The sequence below is a fragment of the Nelumbo nucifera genome, chromosome 7, assembly GCF_055504915.1.
Source record: "Nelumbo nucifera cultivar China Antique chromosome 7, China Antique-T2T, whole genome shotgun sequence".
NCBI classification, from domain to species: Eukaryota; Viridiplantae; Streptophyta; class Magnoliopsida; order Proteales; family Nelumbonaceae; genus Nelumbo; species Nelumbo nucifera.
In genome coordinates, this window is record NC_142655.1 from 25,095,667 (window position 1) to 25,114,587 (window position 18,921).

At 36.9% G+C, this 18,921-nt stretch overlaps 1 protein-coding gene across 1 annotated transcript in view; it reads right to left on the bottom strand.

Moving 5' to 3' along the window:
* Positions 1-18,921, bottom strand: part of SAE2 (SUMO-activating enzyme 2) — a 32,790-nt gene that overhangs the window by 4,397 nt on the left and 9,472 nt on the right. Inside the window, exons 6-10 of the mRNA XM_010253319.3 lie at positions 11,857-12,315; positions 11,494-11,723; positions 3,465-3,558; positions 3,184-3,366; positions 1,058-1,155 (exon numbers count right to left, since the gene is read on the bottom strand). Of these exons, the coding sequence (XP_010251621.1) occupies positions 1,058-1,155; positions 3,184-3,366; positions 3,465-3,558; positions 11,494-11,723; positions 11,857-12,315 (1,064 nt within the window). The remainder of the gene's footprint in view (positions 1-1,057; positions 1,156-3,183; positions 3,367-3,464; positions 3,559-11,493; positions 11,724-11,856; positions 12,316-18,921) is intronic.

An 18,921-nucleotide genomic window follows, 5' to 3' on the forward strand; every position in this document is an offset into this window, starting at 1 on the left:
ACCATCCCCCCTTCCTGATCATTGAAAGTCCATCCAATCCCAAAAACCCCCTTTTTTATCAGCAATGGAAATTCATTAATATTAAGTTTGGTACAATATGTTGCAGCACTCCAACAAACCGCAACACAAAAGTTTACACTTCTGCTCAAAACAAATGATGTCTATTAACCCCCTGTTTTTCTAGTGCATATGCCATCCCATTTGCAGTTTTTCTAACCCAAGTGTTGAGTTTCCTTGATAGGTATTCTATCTCTTTAACGGCATTCCTGTAAACCCAAGGTACTTAAGTACTTTTCCTTGTCCAATATATGACCAATTTTGAGTCCCCTTTCCACTTCCAATTCTCAGAATCTAAGCTGTTTTGCTAACCTTAGTGATTTAGTCCTTGCAACAATGCCATCAGTTCAGCTATAACAGAATATCCAACTCCAATTGGCCCTGTGTATAAGGCCACCACCATGCCTAAGTGATTCCTGAATACACCCCCTTTGCCTTCCCTCTCCGGATTGTCCATAGAGCTGCCATTGAAGTTCAGTTTCAATTTGTTTTCAGCTGGGGATTTCCAATCCATGCTAACACCATCCTTCCTTCTACCCCATCCAAAAACTTTAACATGTCTTTTTGTCCAAATGTAAATAAGCAAGATGGTAATATAACCAATGTTCTTCAAATTAATTATTGTATGATGGTTAAAAAATATATTATTTTTGCTACATAAAAAACACTTCATTTGATGTTTCTAAACATTGTTTCTTATATTCATCCATGTATCCTAAAAACAAAAGAAAGTGCAAGTCTTGTAAGGCCTATCCTTAAAACTCAAGGAAAAAACAAAAGATTAACAACATAAGTGGTCAATAAAATAGTAAAAAAGCTCCTGACTAAGATGTGTGGAGCAAAGACATCAAATGGCTTTTACTTCGATTCTTCAAACACACAATCTATTTTCTTTTATTGCTTTCTAGTGAATCAAGCAAATTAGGTGTTCTGAAATCCTTTTAGATATTAATAAACTCTCCCACAGGCTAAACAGTTAAGGAGAAAGTTCAAAAAAGACCTGTGTTTGATATTAATATTGCATGTCAGTTCTTGTTGAAGATCCTCCACAGTGAGAACTGTCCCACCAGTGACTGGAGAAGGAAGTTCAGCTAGTACCTGAGAACAATGGAGACATAAACAATTAGAACATCCATTTTCAAAATATAAACCATTATAACGGTTATAACAATTAATAATTGTTGTTAACAACTGATTATCAAACAATACACTTCAATATTTTGACATAGAAATGTATTACAAACAAGGAATTACAGCATTCAAATCCATCCCAAAAAAAAACAGAATTACAACATTGAAACAGCTAAGAGCAGCAGGATAATAAACCTCAAAAAGTGCTAGTGTGATGTTACCAGATATATAATCCATTTTGAAAAGGGTAAACCAGATTCTCCTATACTATAGTAGTAAAAAGTGTGTGTAAATCCAGATGTCTATGTTTATATAAATAATAAATGTATATGAAGAAAGGTGTCCTAGTCAGGTCAAGTAGGATGCTCCCCTATGAAAACTCCCCCATTTCTGTCCAATCAAGGGATGACATAGCTAATCCAATGTGCATCAGGAGACCATCTAAATTGACCACATATTCAAAACCTCCATCTATAACAGCACCAGCCAGCTTGTATTGCCATCTTCTTTTCTCTGACAATAATATCCCCAAGTGATATTACCTTTCTGAAGTCTGAATTTTTCAGTTCGAAATTTTCCTACTATCATGTAACTGCGCTCTGATTCTAACGAGAAGAAAACAGAAATACAGCAATAAAAGGATGCAATAAAGAGATGGGAAGGACAAAAAAAGAGTACAAAGAATTGGCATGAGGAGAAAACACTATTCCCCACCTGCACTCAACTTCTATTTATACTAAGAGAACTAACTACAAGTAAAAGGACCATATTACCCCTCCTTAAGTGAATTTAGAGTAGATTGACAGAACTGTCCCGCCACCTACTCCAATACATACTATAATATTTCTAACACTCCCCTTCAAGCTGGAGCATATGTCATACAACTCCAGCTTGTTAAAAAAGTAACCCATTCTAAACCCAACTCAGACTTTTGCTAAACAAGTCAGTGAATTATCTTCAGACCTTACATAAGGTGTAGATATGTCATCATTAATAACCTTCTCCATTACAAAGTGACAGTCTAGTTCAATGTGATTTGTTTTCTCATGAAAAACAGGGTTGGATGCAATATGAATTGCTCCTTTATCATCACAAAATAGATTCATAGGCTCTGTAATTTGTATACTAATCTCCTTAAGTAGGTGTTAACCCATATCAGCTGAAACATAGTATGAGCTATGGCTTTATCTTCCACTTTTGCACTGCTTCTAGCCATCATGTGAAGCTAAACACTTGGGATATTCTGCAAAAAAAGAAGACCATCTCTTTGCTTATACCTAACCCAAACTCCACCCCTACTGCTTCCACCCCTGCGTTGCCTGAAGAAGTCACAATCAAAGCAGAGCAGCTTTCCAGGATCAACACAGCGTCAACCATCTGATGATTAGATGCATCAATAGCCAAAACATTCTCACCACCTTCTCGACCACAGCACCCAGGAGAACTACCATTGCATACATGCTTCAAACACTCTTATTAACAGCACACTCCTTCACATCTCTCAAAACAATCATTTTTTTCCAAATCTGTTGTATCTGAAATCACCCAGAACCAGCTTTCTTCCTTTCCCCCTTGCACCTTGACCAAGTGCATTCCATTAGAAGCCCCAACCCTTCTGATCTTTGGGCACTTGAAAAGAAAGTATCTTCTTTTACCAACCTGTAACTTGACCAGACAGTTTCCATTTCTGCAATCTTTAAACTCGGCCCTCATAAAATGATCCCCACTTAATTAAAGTATTTATCATTTCTCAAAAAAAAAAAAAAAAATTGATCCCCACTTAAACCTCCAGCGTGCCTCACAACCCAACCCACCTCCTCAATTTCTAAATTCAAAGATTATAGACAATTACTAGTGCAAGAAAACTATGACCAAGACAAGACACCTCTCCCCCCCCCCTTCACCTAGCTTTGCCTTGGTGCCTTGAAAACTATGACCAAGTCCCTAGCATCAGCTTTAGTATAACTTCTATGGTTAAAAGACAAGATAATGTACCTTTTCCAAGTTTGATGAATAATTGGCGACCATATCTTCATCAAGATCATCCCCGACCTCATAGAGAAGGGTTGAGCCATGCATGATCAATGGCAAATTCATACCTAGCTTCGCTTTAACAATCTTCTCCACAAAATCTCGCAGCTTTGAACGATGAGTATTAACTTCAAGTAAAAGAGGCGTCTATTTCCAATTGCACATTTGTGTGTGGTCAGAATGCAGTAATAAACCAGAACTTTAAACAAGAGTCAAACAATGATGTGCAAATAAGACTGCATTACCTCTGAACAGACATAACAGGATTTGTTAGGCTCAAATGGTTCTACTGGCATCAGAAGCATCTTTTTAGATGGATGTTCAAGACAAAATGTCATCCTGCATAGAAAAGCCATTGGATTACTCTCCATTTAGCAAGGAAAGAACCAAATAATGTAAGAAGATTAGTTGTTTTGGATAGATCAGCAAATTGCATGGTGAAAATTTATAACTAAGAAATGAGATAATAGAAGTAAGAAGATTAGTTGAAGAGATTGGAGTGAGATTTTAATGGGCATACAGATCAACAAATGGCATGGCTAACGTTTTAGGAAAACAAGGAACTCTCAGGGAACAGCTGTTTTGGAGAACCATTTCCCATGGGGGCAAGTTGTAATCCAAACAATACACTAAAATGAATGGGATGGGCAGGCTATAGGCCTGTAAAAAGGGTGCATGGCACACTGTAAAGAATTCTTTTTTTTTTTTTCGTAGAGCAATGAAGTTCAAGTTACCAATCAAAAATAAAAGCAATAATGTAATTTTACACTCGTATACCATAAGTAATTATTCATAGTCACTAACCAACTGAAAATTTAAGAAATTATCATTGTTAAATACTGGACATCTGTAAGTTGCTTAAATCAAAATCCAAGTGCATGTATCAGAATCTAAACATTTTTCTTTCATCAGTCAGAATTAAAGCATTATTATCAGTAATTAAGGCTTTCTTATCATTCCATCCACTTAAAGGCTTAATCCACTTGCTTCAACAGTCTGCAAACTAATTTAAACTTGTGTGATTGTACCTACACTATGATACATCATAACCTTTGTTTTAGCTACAGAAAACTGCAATTTCAGATTACTTCAAGACAGTCCCCAATGCAACACAAAACCATATTTTGATACTTGCATGCACTCATACCAATACAGAGTCCTTTTCTATAACAAATAAAAAAGAAAACTTTATTCAAAAAAAGAAGAGAATACAAAAATACGTAATAAGTTATCATCCAAAAAGGAAAAAAAGAGTCCCCCCCAACCAAAATTTTGAAGTACATATTTGAGCCCCTGCCCAGACTTCCCAACAATTTAAAGCCTCCAACATGCCTCTCACCCACCCGCCAAAACAAAATCCGCATTCAGAAATCAAACTGAAATCCTTCCCCCAGAAAGTAGTTAAAAACAAGAAACAAACAAAAAAAAAAAAAAAACCTATCTTGTTCAACACTTAATCAGCAGACAAAGGATAATAGTTTTCCAATTCCATTAACTTTTTTCTTACAAATTCCTCCCCTCCCAAGACAAACACCCCAAATAATTTGCTTACTTGAACCTCTGTTTCAAAAATTTTTCCAAGTCAACCTTCTTCTCTATCTCCCTCACTCTTCCAAATTCTTTTTGTTGTCTTCCTCTGGTCTTTTAACATCCTCTTCCTCATCAGTACTCTCTTCGTCCCCTTCCACCTCCATTCTATTTCCTTCAGTTTGAGCATCAAAGCTCACTTCCATCTCACTTTTCTTAACCTTTCTCTGAGCTTTATCAATGGAGTTACTCTTCTCATTGCTTATATGCCTTTTAATTTTATTCTTCATGCCCCTCTTCTTGTAAACTCTTTTAAATTTATTAGAAGGTCCCACCCCGAGAATACCATCTTTCAGACAATGAAAGACCTTAGTGGTATGATCAAAGTGCCCACTATTTGTTTCTTTAGGTTTTTTCATATCTCTTCTGAATTGTCATCAATGGTAATCCCTTTATTGTTCTTACCATCTTTTGCTATCCCAAATAGACCCCTAGCTTGCCCACAAACACCTCATGTAACGTAGGAGTTCCTCTCTACCTCTTCTACCAAATCATTAAGTTCACCACGACTCATTTCCTCTTTCTTCTCTTTATTTTTATCTGACCCAAACTTTTCCACCTCTACGGCTCTACACTTCCAGCGTCAAAAGTCAAAATACATCTCAATTTCCATTAGACGATCAACTTTTTTTATCAATAACAATAAGCTCTATTAAAGATGTGAAACTTTAATTACAATAGGGGAGGTGAAATGTCTTAACTCCCCACGAACAAATTACAAAGAAAGAAAATTAGAAAGAGATAGAGATAGAAGAAATCAGAGAAGCACTAAAAGATATTAATGGGGACAGACAAAGCCCCTGGACCGGATGGGTTCAATTTCAAATTCATTAAGGCTGGATGGGGCTTTTTGGAAGGAGATTTCTCTCAGATGATTCAGGAGTTCTGCACTTTAAAGAAACTAGACAAAAGGATCAATGCCACCTTCATTACACTAGTCCCAAAGAAAGATGGAACTATAAATATAAAAGACTTCAGACCTACAAGTCTGATTAGCAGCCCTTACAAACTACTTCCTAAGGTGCTGTCTAGGAGGTTAAGGAGAGTCCTTCAGGAGGTGGCGGGTGACTCCCAAATGGCATTTGTAGAAGGAAGGCAAATTTTGGATGGGGTGTTGGTGGCCAGCAAATGCATTGACTCAAGATTAAGAAGTAAAAGACCAGGACCATGGTTTCAAATGTCGCCAAATGTCGCTAATGTCGCCCAACATATGTCGATGTCAAGGCTCACCGACATGAAAATGATGGTAATATAAAAATTACATTATGTCGGCCAACATTTCCTATATTTTGGAAATGTCGACCAAATCGGTCCAAATAACCAAAAAAAAATACAGTTTTTCCTATTATCTTGACAAGATGACGACTATTGTCGCCAGGATGTCGACTAATGTACATTAAAAATATAATATATTAGTATATTATATTAATATAATACAGTATATTAATATAGATTAATCCATTCATATTTCTATTTAATATTTCAAATAAAATATTTATAAAAAGAATTAAAAAATATAAAAACAAAAGAATAAATTAATTACTTTATAATATAAAACATAAAATATTTTTCAAGTAATAAAATATTAACTAGTTAATATTTTTTAAAATATTTATTAAAATCAGAAAATGTTTATTAAATTTTATAATAAACCATATTCTACATTTAATATAAAAAATCAGAATAAATTTAAGAAATTTTATACTAAATCATAATTTATTATATATTTAGTATTAAAAATCATAATAAATTCATCAAGTTTTATAAGAAATCAGAATTTATCATAATCTTAATACTACAAAAAGGAGAATCAGTTTATTAAATTTATAATAAAACATAATGTATTATAACTTTAATATTTAAAAAAACAGAATAAATGTATTTCTATTTACTAGTGTGAAATAAATATATTAGAATTTATAATAAATCAGAACTAAAAATAAGAAAAGAAAATATCAGATAACCTTGTAAAAACATCAAAATGCATAATAAATCAGTAAATCGTCATTTACTAATTTGTTATTGATCTTAGTTTCTTAGCTTTATATAATGGTTGGGAATAAGATAGTAGTCTAGAAATATGTATTAATGCTTCTTTTATCATTTTACAAAATATCTTTGCATATTTCCACATATTTCATAATATTTCCACAATGTCTCTAATTTTTACAATATTTTCCCTCGACATTTCCAACATATGTCCTATATTTTGGTAAGCGGCATTTCCATCGACATCGACATTTTAAACCTTGGCCAGGACTGGTATGCAAAATCGACATCGAGAAGGCTTACGACCATGTGGAGTGGGGATTCCTTAAGGAAATTCAGAGACAAATGGGCTTCAGGGGGAGAAGCTGTATATATGCATGTATTTCCTCCATATCTTTCTCATTACTTATTAATGGAATTTCCTCAGGATTCTTCAATGCATCTAGAGGACTCCGGCAAGGGGATCCCATCTCTCCACTTCTGTTTGTTATTGTAATGGAGGTGCTGAATTTGCTCCTAGTCAAAGCAGCTCAGTTAGGATGGATTGAAGGCTTTGATGGGCGGGGATAATAGTCCTTGCATCTCCCATCTACAGTATGCTGATGACACCCTCATATTTTTGGATGCCTCTGAGGAACAGGTGCTGAATCTGAGAGCTATTCTAGCAAATTTCGAGATGCTTACAGGTCTGAAAGTTAATCTAGGCAAGACTATGATAATTGGGGTAGGGGAGGTAAGGAAGGAGGAGCTGGACCATTTTGTTGCAGTTTTTTGAATGCCACAGGTGATCTACCTTTCATATATTTAGGACTTCCGGTACGATCCAGAACTAATGAAGCAGGGATTTTTTTTATCAGTAACAAGATGCTTTATTAAATAATAAAAATTGTGAAACTTGAAGTACAAGAAAGGGGAGGTAAAATATCTTAGCTCCCCCACAACAGAGAACAGCCATTGAATTAGCGCTTCTCTTCACCCAACTGTACTTCACCTCAAAATCCCTACTCAGACATTTAAATTTTTTCTTTTCATTTCTGTAGCTCCACAAACCATTGCTGTCTTCCTTCAGCCACCTAATCACCACCTCCGAGTCCCCTTCAATGACCAAGCATCAAATGCTTAGTGAAGCAGGAATTTGGAGGCCAGTGATTGAACGAGTAGAGAAAAGGCTAGAAAGATGGAAAGTCAAATACCTATCTCTGGGGGGCAGAATTACACTGGTGAGAAGTGTTCTCTCAAGTCTGCCAACTTATTATCTATCTCTTCTAAAGGTTCCAGCAAAGGTGGCAGAAAAATTTGAAAAGATTCAGAGGGACTTTATGTGGGAAGGAGTTGGTGGTGCAAGGAAGTTTATTTGGTGAAATGGGATAAGGTGTGTAGGCCAAAAAATCATGGTTGCTACGGTATCAGAAGAGTTAAAACTTTCAACGAGGCCTTGCTGGGAAAGTGGCTGTGGAGATTTGGGTTAGAAAAGGAGAGGGAGTCCCTTTGGAGAAGGGTTGTAGCAGGAAAATATGGGTTGGTGAGGTTTGGGTGGGAGTCAAGGGAGGTCTCCAGCTCTTACGAAGTGAGTGTTTGGAAGGGGATCATATTGTTCAATCAAGAGTTTAAAGATGGAGTCAGATTTAAGGTGGGAGATGGGGCAAGAATTAGATTCTGGGAAGATGAGTGGTGTGAAGTAGGGGGAAGCTGTTATGGACGCATTCCTCGGAAAGACGTACCATCGCCGCCGGCAGCAACAGGAACCTGACCCACCGCCAGATTAGATTAGATCATCTCGCTTGTTCTTATCTTATTCTATTGCTCTTATCTTATCTTGTTAGTAAGTTATCATATTAAGATTAGTTTATCTTATTATCAGATTAGGATTAGCTTATCTTATCCTTAGCAAGATAGAATTGGAAGTCTCCCTATTCAGCAAGGAGACTCCCTAAGATTAGGACTCTTGTAATCTCCTATTTAAGGAGACACCGTTATTGAATGAGGATATCGAATATTCAGTCAAGAAAGAGAGTAAAGGAGAGTTAGGTGATCTCTTGAACAAATCACCATTAGGGCGCCTAGATAGGTCCATCAAGAGCAGGGAGGAACAAGGGAAAACAGAGGGTTTTCCCGTGGACCGACCCGTGACGAGATCCTATTCGCGGGCCCATAACAGAAGCTGTGTGAAGTGTGCCCAAAACTTTATAGGCTGTCTGAACACCAGATTAGAATTGATCAATGCTTTGAAGTGTGCGGAGAAAAGATTGTATGGCGTCCCAAATTCAGAAGACCCTTGCTAGACCAGGAAATAGAAGAATGTGTTCAGTTGTTGAAATGCTTCAGAAAGTGGAGATATCCACTTCCTCGAGGGATGGTTTGTGGTGGAAAGAGTGCAAGAATGGGGTTTTCTCAGTGAAATCTTTCTATCTAGCTATGTTAAAGGACCAGCAGGGATCAGATTATAAGGGTGGAATCTGGGGGAACCCCACTCCACCTAGAGTGGAAGCTTTTGCTTGGCTGGTTTCCATGGACAGCATCTTAACATCTGATCATCTGAAGAGCAAAGGGTTTCATATGGCAAACTATTGTGTCATGTGTAGTGCAGATGAAGAATCTGTTCTGCACTTATTTTCTACCTGCAAGACTGCAAGAATAATTTGGAGTTATTACACTTCTTTATTTGGGAAAAGTGCGATTCGGCCAAGAACTGCGGCAGAAATTTTCTCCACCTGGCCAAGAATTGGGGGAGGTAGGAAAGCAGGGATAGTTTGGAGCCGCATCCCATTTGCTGTGTGCTGGACACTATGGAACGAAAGGAACAGAAGGATTTTTTAAGACAAACTCAAGAACACAGACTGACAGAAGTTCTGGTGGCTCTGGTTGGGAAGTTAATTGCAGATTGGGTTTGGGTGTAACCAGATTTCGATCAAGTAAACAGATCAGATTTGGGGGAAAATTTCTGGTGTTTGCTTGAGATTTTTTTTGATAAATGTGTTTGCTTGAGATTCAATGATGTATCTGTACCAGTCGTAGTGTTGGACTGTACCTAGTTCAGTTTTGCTCTGTTTTGTTAGTTAGGTGCCATCTTGTCACCTACTACATGTAACTGATCTTTTTCTTTTAATAAAATTTCTATTTTACTCTTCAAAAAAATTAGAAATTAGCCCAAAACAAAGATTCCCTATTCACCCTTGCTTGGCTAACCCATCGGCAATTGAGTTAGCATTTCTCTTCACCCAACTGTACTTCACCTCAATGTCCCTACTAAGCCATTTGAATTTTTTTCTTTCGTTGCTATAGCTCTAAATGCAACAGTTGTCTTCCTTTAGGCACTAGGCGATCAACTTTTTCTAATCGTTTGGATTTCATTCTATGTCAAACTCAAAATTTCTTGATTCTCCACCACCATGGAAAATAAATTGCCTGAAGATATCTCATCTAAGTCAATTTGAGACGAGAAAACGCCCGTATTCCCAGCCAAGAACTCCACACTTTTACACTTGCTTCAGAATCCTGTTACTTCTTAACCAAAAACACCTGAGCTTCCCCGAGGTCAGAAATCCTCCCCTCCTCGAACAGGCACCATCAAAACATTGGTCGAACTTTTATCTTGTTGCTTCTATCCAGCCTTAACACCTGAAGATAAACAATCCCAAACAGCTTCCACCCAGATCTCCTCCTTTTTCTGCTCAAACCTAATGATAACTGATTCCCAGATATCCTTATGTCCCTTATCCCTTCGTAAGGCTGAAATGTTTCTGAATTTCTTGAAGATGACGTCTCACTTTCCCCTTATCACACCGACTTTCCACCAACCTCTTCGCCCAATAAACTTTACCACCTGCCCTTCCATCTTTGGGCTTTAGACCAGAACTGGCCCGTCCAAGCTTAATTCTTCCCCCTTCACCTATAGGCTTCAAAACCTACACATGATCCTCTAATAAGTCAGATGAGTGCATTTGACCCACCAGTTCAACTCTAGGTCGAACCAGCCCCTCCTTATCAAAAGGCCTCTTCAACTCCCAAATTGCAAACCAAAAAAAAAATGCAGTTAGAATAAGATACCCATGCAAGACCATAAATGTAATAGACAGATTGGTTAGTTAGAAATTTCCCATACATCTATAATATATATAACAAGGAATGCCACCTCACGCACCCTCTCCCTCCTACCTTTCCCCTTCCCATCCCTCTCCTTAATGCCAAGTCAGCATCCCTCTTTCCTCCATCTTTACCCTTTTTGAATACCCCCTCCTAATTTTCTCCTATTTTTTAATTTTTCTTATTTTTCTCAAAGCCTATTAGAGAGTCATTCCATGAGCTTCTTCATAGAAGACGTTTCGTCTTACAAAGACACTGACTCTAATATTCTATGTTACAGCCCAATGGCAAGGGCTCTGCCCCTATGTTCTCCCTCTCCCTGGTCGCCGAGCACAGGGGCTCCTCCTCCACCTCGTCCTCTTCTTCTTCTTCTTCCCTATTTTGTGACTCAACAGGACTAAGAACATAGAAGAAAGAGAAATGAAGACAACCATAATTGGCGTTCTTGCTCAGGGGCAATGATATAATGTTTACATTTCTTTTTAATCCCTTCTGTCATCATATCTGATATCAGGTATTCCCGTGCATCGCATGGGGCCCTGCTAGTATAACAGATAAAACCACCATTTTTGGAACATTTAAAAATAAAAAGGGAGAAACGAATATGCTCCACACCTGTAATTGTTTGTGTCACTCTGAAGCACCTTGATTGCTTCAATCACAATTAACCCAGCAATGATGGCATTTGTTGTGGCAACAGCATGCACGATATTGCCTGCAATACCTTTAGCTTCAAACAGGCTTTGCATAGGAATACCAAAAGAAGCTGCACGAATATTTGCTGCTGCAGTTACAAATTCTACTGCTAACTGATCATCTTTATCAAAAATCAAGTTACCAATTTCCTGTAGAGAAGAAAAATGAAGCAGTCTTCAGTGCATAAGGGAGTGAAGAAAAATAAAGATGTAACGCTTCTGAAGTCCAGATCAAAGTATCAAACCAAATTCAAACTCAAAAGTATTACAGATTAAGTCAAACCTTCTCCCTTTTCCCCAGAAATAATTTCAAAGACTCCAGAAATATTCTTGTGTTTTCCACCAAGCTCCAAATATCCTGTGGATTCTTCAGGCCTAGAGATGCCATTGCAGACACTGTTGATGGGTCATCAATATGAGAATTCTTGTCCAAATTGCCATTCTGTTGAACAAATTCACCAGTCAGGACATCCCTAGAATATATAGGCTTTGGTTTGTTTCTGTTTTTCCATGTCTCTTCATTGGATAAAGCCACTTCAATATTATATCCAAAGACATGATCATATATTCTCCGCCCATACTGCTCAAAATCTTCATCTTCTCTTCTCTCAAAGAAATCTTCAGCATGTTCTGATGACCCAGTAGCATCACCAGAGCGTACATTCAGATCATTGGCCTGATTCTTGTCACCGAACAACTTCGCAAAAAGTAGGTCCTTTGCCCAAACAATACAGTGAACAAACTGCAAAATTCAGACAATGGTAACACCAAGGACTGCTTAGAAGTTTCCAGAAATGAACCACATAAAAGCACATGCACAAATTGGACAAAAAAAAAGAAGCAGCAGAAGACAAGAAAGAAAAGAAAAGAAACAAAATAAAACACTTAAAAAATATCTCGCTAAATATAATAAAATAGTAATGATCTATAACTTTCACAAGTTATTTTATGACAAAGCCATGAGACATAAATATGTTGACTGCAAATTTACTTTAGTCCCATTCTATATGAAACTATTATTTGAGATTACTAAAAGGATAATGCTGACTGCAAATTAAAATATGCTGGTATGTGAACAACATGATCTGAGCTCTGAAACCACTGATCATCACGATGATAAGCAGGAACATTTTCATATGGTATCTTAAAAAAAAGGCAAAACATAGAGTTTTAAGCATTTGCCTTATGGGGATCTAGTTTGTTAAAGAATATGGATAAGTTATCTATCAATGTGATCTGAAATAGATTACAATTAGGAAATTTGGTAGAAGTAGGAAATCTAGAGAAACCTACTTTGATTTAGATTGGAAGTATGGATGACCATACATCCTCAATTGGGATTTTTCTGGTTAGTATATTTTTTTCCCACATTCTTTGAGAAAGAGCTATCCAGTATCCAACTAATTTAGGATCCCGGCTGTTTTTCAGACTGCCTTCTTGGGTCTGAATTTCAGTATGTATTTGATGATTAAAATTACATTACCTTTTACAAAAAAATAATAATAATAAGATCTAGCTTGTTAAAGAGTCCAAATAAAATCTCTATCAATGTAATCTGAATCAGATCAAAATTAAAAACTTAGTAGAAGAAGGAAATCTAGAGCAACCTACATGATTAAATTAGAAGTATGGAAAACCGTTAATTCTAAATTTTGATTTTCCTCATTACTAATTTTTTCACATCCTTAGGGAAAGAGATCCGGTATCCAACCAATAACCTGAATTTTAAGGGCTATTCCTGGCCATTATCTGTCCTGCATCATAAGATCATACTTGGAAAAAAAAAACAAAAATACCAATGACAGGATAATGGATTAGAATATGCTGACATGTCAACAACACTGCTTAAGCTCTTAAATCACTGACAATCAAAATTATAAGCATAAATTCTTTTTATAGGTTAGCTAGAAAACTTTACTGAGGTCTAGTTTATTATAGTCTAGAGAAAATTTCTGTTAATGTAATTGAGTCAGAATAGGAACTGGAGATTTGGCAAAAGATAGAATTCTAGAGCTTCCTACCATGAGTATGATTAGATTAAAAGTACGGATAGTCATGAATTCCATTTTGGTTGTCCTTGTTACTAGTTTTTTCCCCATTCTTTTTTTATTGGTAACAGTTAAATTTATCTATTGTGGTATAAAGAATGAATATTTACATATAGTATTTCAAAACTCAGTACAGGGTTATAGGCTGGCTTTGCTACCTATCCCAATTTTCACAGATAATGCTTTAGCCAGCTCGTCAGCTAAAACATTAGCTAGTTTTCTAACCCATGTATGAGTAATCATCATATATTTTCCTGTTTGCCTTATATCCCTCATCATGTTTCTGCATTTCCATGTACACACTGGATTTTTTTCAACCATCACACACCACATATGAATCCCCCTTCTATTAGATTTCTGATAATGGTGATTTAAATAGCTTCAGTCCCCAAAGAACAGCTGAAATTTCTGCATTTCTTGAGTCCCCAACACCAATAGGGGCTGAAAATATACCTATTATGGTCCATGGTAGTCTCTAAAGACAACACCAGCTCCTGAAGTGCATGGATTTCCCCTACTGCATCCATCAAAATTCAATTTAGTTTGGTTTGAGAGTGGAGGGCTTCAATGGAGGTACGCAATAATTGAGTTGTTGATGATTGAGATTATATGTTCCCATCCCCAAAGTAAGTCAGCTATGGAGAAGGGACAAATGCTTCCATTATTTTAATCAAATGCACAACTTTGATTAAAATGCCATCAACAAACTTATTCTGCTCTTAGAAAATTCTAATGTTTCTCTCTTCCCAAATCTTCCATAATATTGCTCCTTTATCTTCCCCTTGCTATGCATGGTAAAGAAAGATGATTTAAATAAGTTTCTGATGTCAGCTATCACTTCCACCTGCAACCAAGTAAGGAGAATATCCTTTTTTCCATATACTAGAGGCAAAAGAGCAGGAGATTAGTAAGTGATAGGTGCATTCTCCACTTGCATTGCACAAAAAAACAAATATGGATAGTTTTAAAGGTATTAATCTTTAAATGAAAAAACTCCCAACAAATAATTTTAGATGAACTGAATAATACCAAGTTTAATTGATAGGAATTTTTAATTGATAGGAAGAAGTTGCAAGGGGGTAGAGGTAGAGAAAATGGTCTTTAAGAGCATTAATACACCACCAAACATCTTCCCAAAATCTGGCGTTGTTGCCTAAGTTACTATCATACCTAATAAATTGTACAAGGATGGAAATTGCTAGATATGGCCTTCCAAGGAGAAGATAAAGAGGCACTACTTGAGGTACCTGCATCCCGTCCATTTGCCAAAGTCCCACCATAGTTGTCAAGGCATCTAGGCCATTCTGGGCAAACTGGGGTGCCTAGGCGATAAAAATTTTATAATATAAAGAACCAACTTTTGGCTAGTTCACTAGTTTTATATACCATTCAGCATGCATATTAATTAAAACAATAGCATTTCTCTTTATTAAGAACATTCAATTTCCTCTATAAAAGTGGAAAATCATCATATCTAAAAGGTAAAAATCTTTTCAATATATTAATTCATTATTTTCAAAAAATAATACTACTGTAATAAACTCTATGAGAAATGCTAATTCTGTTTTCTGTAGCTGATGCCTTAGCCAAACAGGGAATGGGGAGAGATTCTCTATTTTGGGCACAATTGTAAGGGAGATGGGACTGTCTGGGGAGGGATTCTCAAGGTCTTTGTCCTATACCTCTACATATTGTACGTATTACTTTTTGCCTTAACTAATGAAACCATTGAGTTATTGATCAAAAAAAACATATCAATTAGCAACTAAAGAAGGTTAACTTTATAAGATGAAAAGAAAAATAGAAAAAGCAAGGATGGAGTTGCTATTTAATTTAATTGATGAGAGGGAGAGAAAAAAAAAAAAAGAAACATCTCTAGTCTCTACACTTCTATTCATTCTTTCTTTCTTTTTTTCTCTTCTCAAAACCCTTTGATCTTTTAAATTTCAATAGTAGAACATTAAACCAAAGTAATGGTATATATAGTATAAATGGGTGGGATGCAGGATGTCTTCATAGAGCTACCTTGGCTGCCCCATGGAAGGCCATCCATGATTATCTTCTACCTTCTTACATCATATGAGGTTTAAGGGTAGGCCCATCTCTGACTTCCTTACTCAGCATCACTTCTCTACAGGATTGAATTGGAATTTTGGCTTCATTAGAAACCTTAGAGAATCTGAACTTTATATGATGACTGATCTTTTGAGCTTGTTGAATTCAGTTTTCTTGTGTGAAGGTGGCTCAGATTCTAGAATATGGGGTCCTAATTCTGTGGGGGATTTCTCTTGCAAGTCCTTTCGTTCTCTGGTTGCCACCTCTTCTTCCTATTCTTTCCCGGTTAAGGAAGTCTGGCGTTCTCCCATTCCCCCTAAAATTAGCGCCTTCTGCTGGGAAGTGTTTCATTGAAGCATTAATACCTTTGATTTACTTCAAAGGAATAGACCAAACTGGTGTTTGTCCCCCAACTGGTGTGTTCTTTGCAAGTTGAATGGTGAGACTGTGATTCATCTTCTTATCTCTTGCCCGTTTATTAGCTTTGTTTGGGATTGGTTTACTTCTCTTTTTGGATGCAGGTGGTTTTCTCCTGATAGGTTGGAGGGTTTGTTTAGCCATACTAGCATTAGCTGTACAAAAAAGAGGGGTAGGACCTTGTGGAGATGCACTAGAGCTGCGCTAATTTGGACTGTGTGGGAGGAAAGAAATGCAAGAATATTTGAAGAGAAGGAACGAAGCTAGGAAACTCTGGTTGAAACTATAACATTGAGGGTAAATCATTGGGCAAAAAGCTTTGAAGCTGTTTTCGGATTTCAAGATTGAAGATTTCTTCAGAGCTTGGGGTACCATCGCTGCATCCTCAACTACAAGACAAAGATCTGTTGAGGTTTGGTCTCCTCCAATAAATGGTTGGAAGAAACTGAATTTTGATGGGAGCTGTTTGGGTAACCCAGGGCCCTCAGGTATTGGGGGAGTCATTAGGGATGAAGAGGGGAACATAATTGCTTTATACTCTGGTTTGGCAGATAGCTTAGCCAAGCAAGGGATACATAGAACACACATGTTTTGGGCTCAAATGTAGTACTGAATTGGGACAGTTCCTATAGCTGGTTCCTTTCACAACTTCTTGTTGTAATCATGTTTCTCACATAATTATTGAAATTTTTTCTGTGTTGCTGACCAAAAAAAAGATGCAATAATATAAATGATATTATAATAAGTTGCTAATGATCAAAAAAATTATAATAAGTTGCCCACCTTGTAATTTTTGTCACCTAGGCCTTGACAACTATGAGTCTCACGTCTGCAACTCACCACTTTGTGCCACAATTTATCCAAACCCACTGGAAATCTTCATAACCATTTCCTGAGTATTTTTCTTCACTAAATTCCCCCCCAAACCTAGAGCCCCACCTTGTAGCGGTTTCATATACACCTCTTCATGAAGATCTCCATTAAAAGAGGCATTTTTTTAACATCAAACTAACACAAGGGCCAAGAGAAATGCACAACAAAAGACAATAAAACACAAACTCAAATCATCTTAGCTATAGGATCAAAATTTTCTATTGCCTACTATAAATAAGAGTTAAAAAAGAGATATAAGAAAAAAAGAGAAATTTGAAAAGGAATCATAAGAGTGGCAGCACCCACTCTCTTATTATATATAGGATGAAAATAAAATAACATGAAAAAAACAATTCTACCCTTACACAGTTACACCAAAAAGTAAATATGCCATATATAATTCAACACCCTCCCTCAAGTTGGGTGGAGGTTGGGCTAAGTGTAATTTGACTGCAACAGAGTATATTCCTTTTTTTATGTTTGGAGGATATTCCTTTAATTTACAAGTTGAAGTGGTCAATACACTCATGCTAGAGGTGAAGGCCTAATTGTGGTTTTCTTCTTTTTGATAAAGGTACAACTAGGTGAAGAGCTTTCACCCACAAATATAATCAACTCCATCCACCAAATAACAAAAACATAATAATACAACCAAAAACCAAAACAACAAGAAGGTGGCCCAGCAACTACTTCTAAAGTTTCCCACAGCTTGGGAAACCTGGGTATGTCAGGAATTGGAGGAGAATTCAGGGATGAGGAGGGTAAAGTGGTTGCACTATTTTCAGGTCCAGCAGGTGAGAATAACTCTTTAAGAGTGGAAGTTATGGTACTTATGGAAGGAGTGCAAAGGGCTGGAATTATGAACTTTAGGAAGCTAAGGGGATTCCAAACTTGTAGTGGCATGGCTACTAGATGAGGAATGCAGGATGTGGAGACTGGAGATACAACAATAAGAAGAAAAAATTTAAATGGATTACAAACATGGAGCTGCGAGTACAATGGGTGAAAAGAACTGCTAATTCTATGGCCGATGCATTAGCCAAACAAGGAGCTGGGAGAAATCAACTATTTTGGGCACAGTTGTAACTTGTGGTTAAAATCAAGGGGAGAGAGAGAGGAGGAATATCTCTCAATGATTTTCTATTTGTACTATTACCTTTTGTTTTAATGAAACTCTACAGTTTTGATCAAACAAAGAACAGTTTCCACAGCTTCTCCCTAAAATCATTTCTATTAAGGTTTTTGAATTTGGAATGAGCAAGAGCAACAATCAACTCTGACAACCAAATGGCAAAAACATAATAATACAAACAAAAGCCAAAACAACAAGAAGGTTACTCAGCAACTACTTCTAAAGTTTCCAACAGCTTCTCCCCAAAATCATTTCTATTAAGGTGATGAAAGTTGTGCAGTCAATACAACCAGAGCAGAGGAAATGGATTCCCCAACCAAATGGACTTAAAATTCAGCTTCGATGCATATTCTCTAGGTAACCCAGGCCATGAGACATAGGAAGAGCTCTCTAGAACCACTTGCAAGAGGTGAATGCTGCATTCTCTGGCTCTGTATGAGAGGTAATAACAATAAAGGTAGAGACATAATCCTTGACTTAGTAGAGTAGAACTTGACTTAAAACCATAACAACAGAACCCAGAGATCAAGATTATTTTCCACCAGCTTTTATTAGAACGTTAGATCAGTCAACTGTCACAGACTTCCCTAGTAGCAGAGTTCAGATATCCCATATTCCCTCCAAGTCAAGGGTATCATTCCTAGTGTGGACTGCAGTGATAGGAAAATGCCTCACAAGGGACAGCATGATTAGAAGAGGAATGCCAATTGACTCAGATTTATGCACTATGTGTGAGTTGGAGAAGGAAACTGCTGATCACCTATTTATGTGTTGCAAGGTGGCTGGATTTGTGTGGGGAAAATTTCCTGGTCTGCCTAAACTC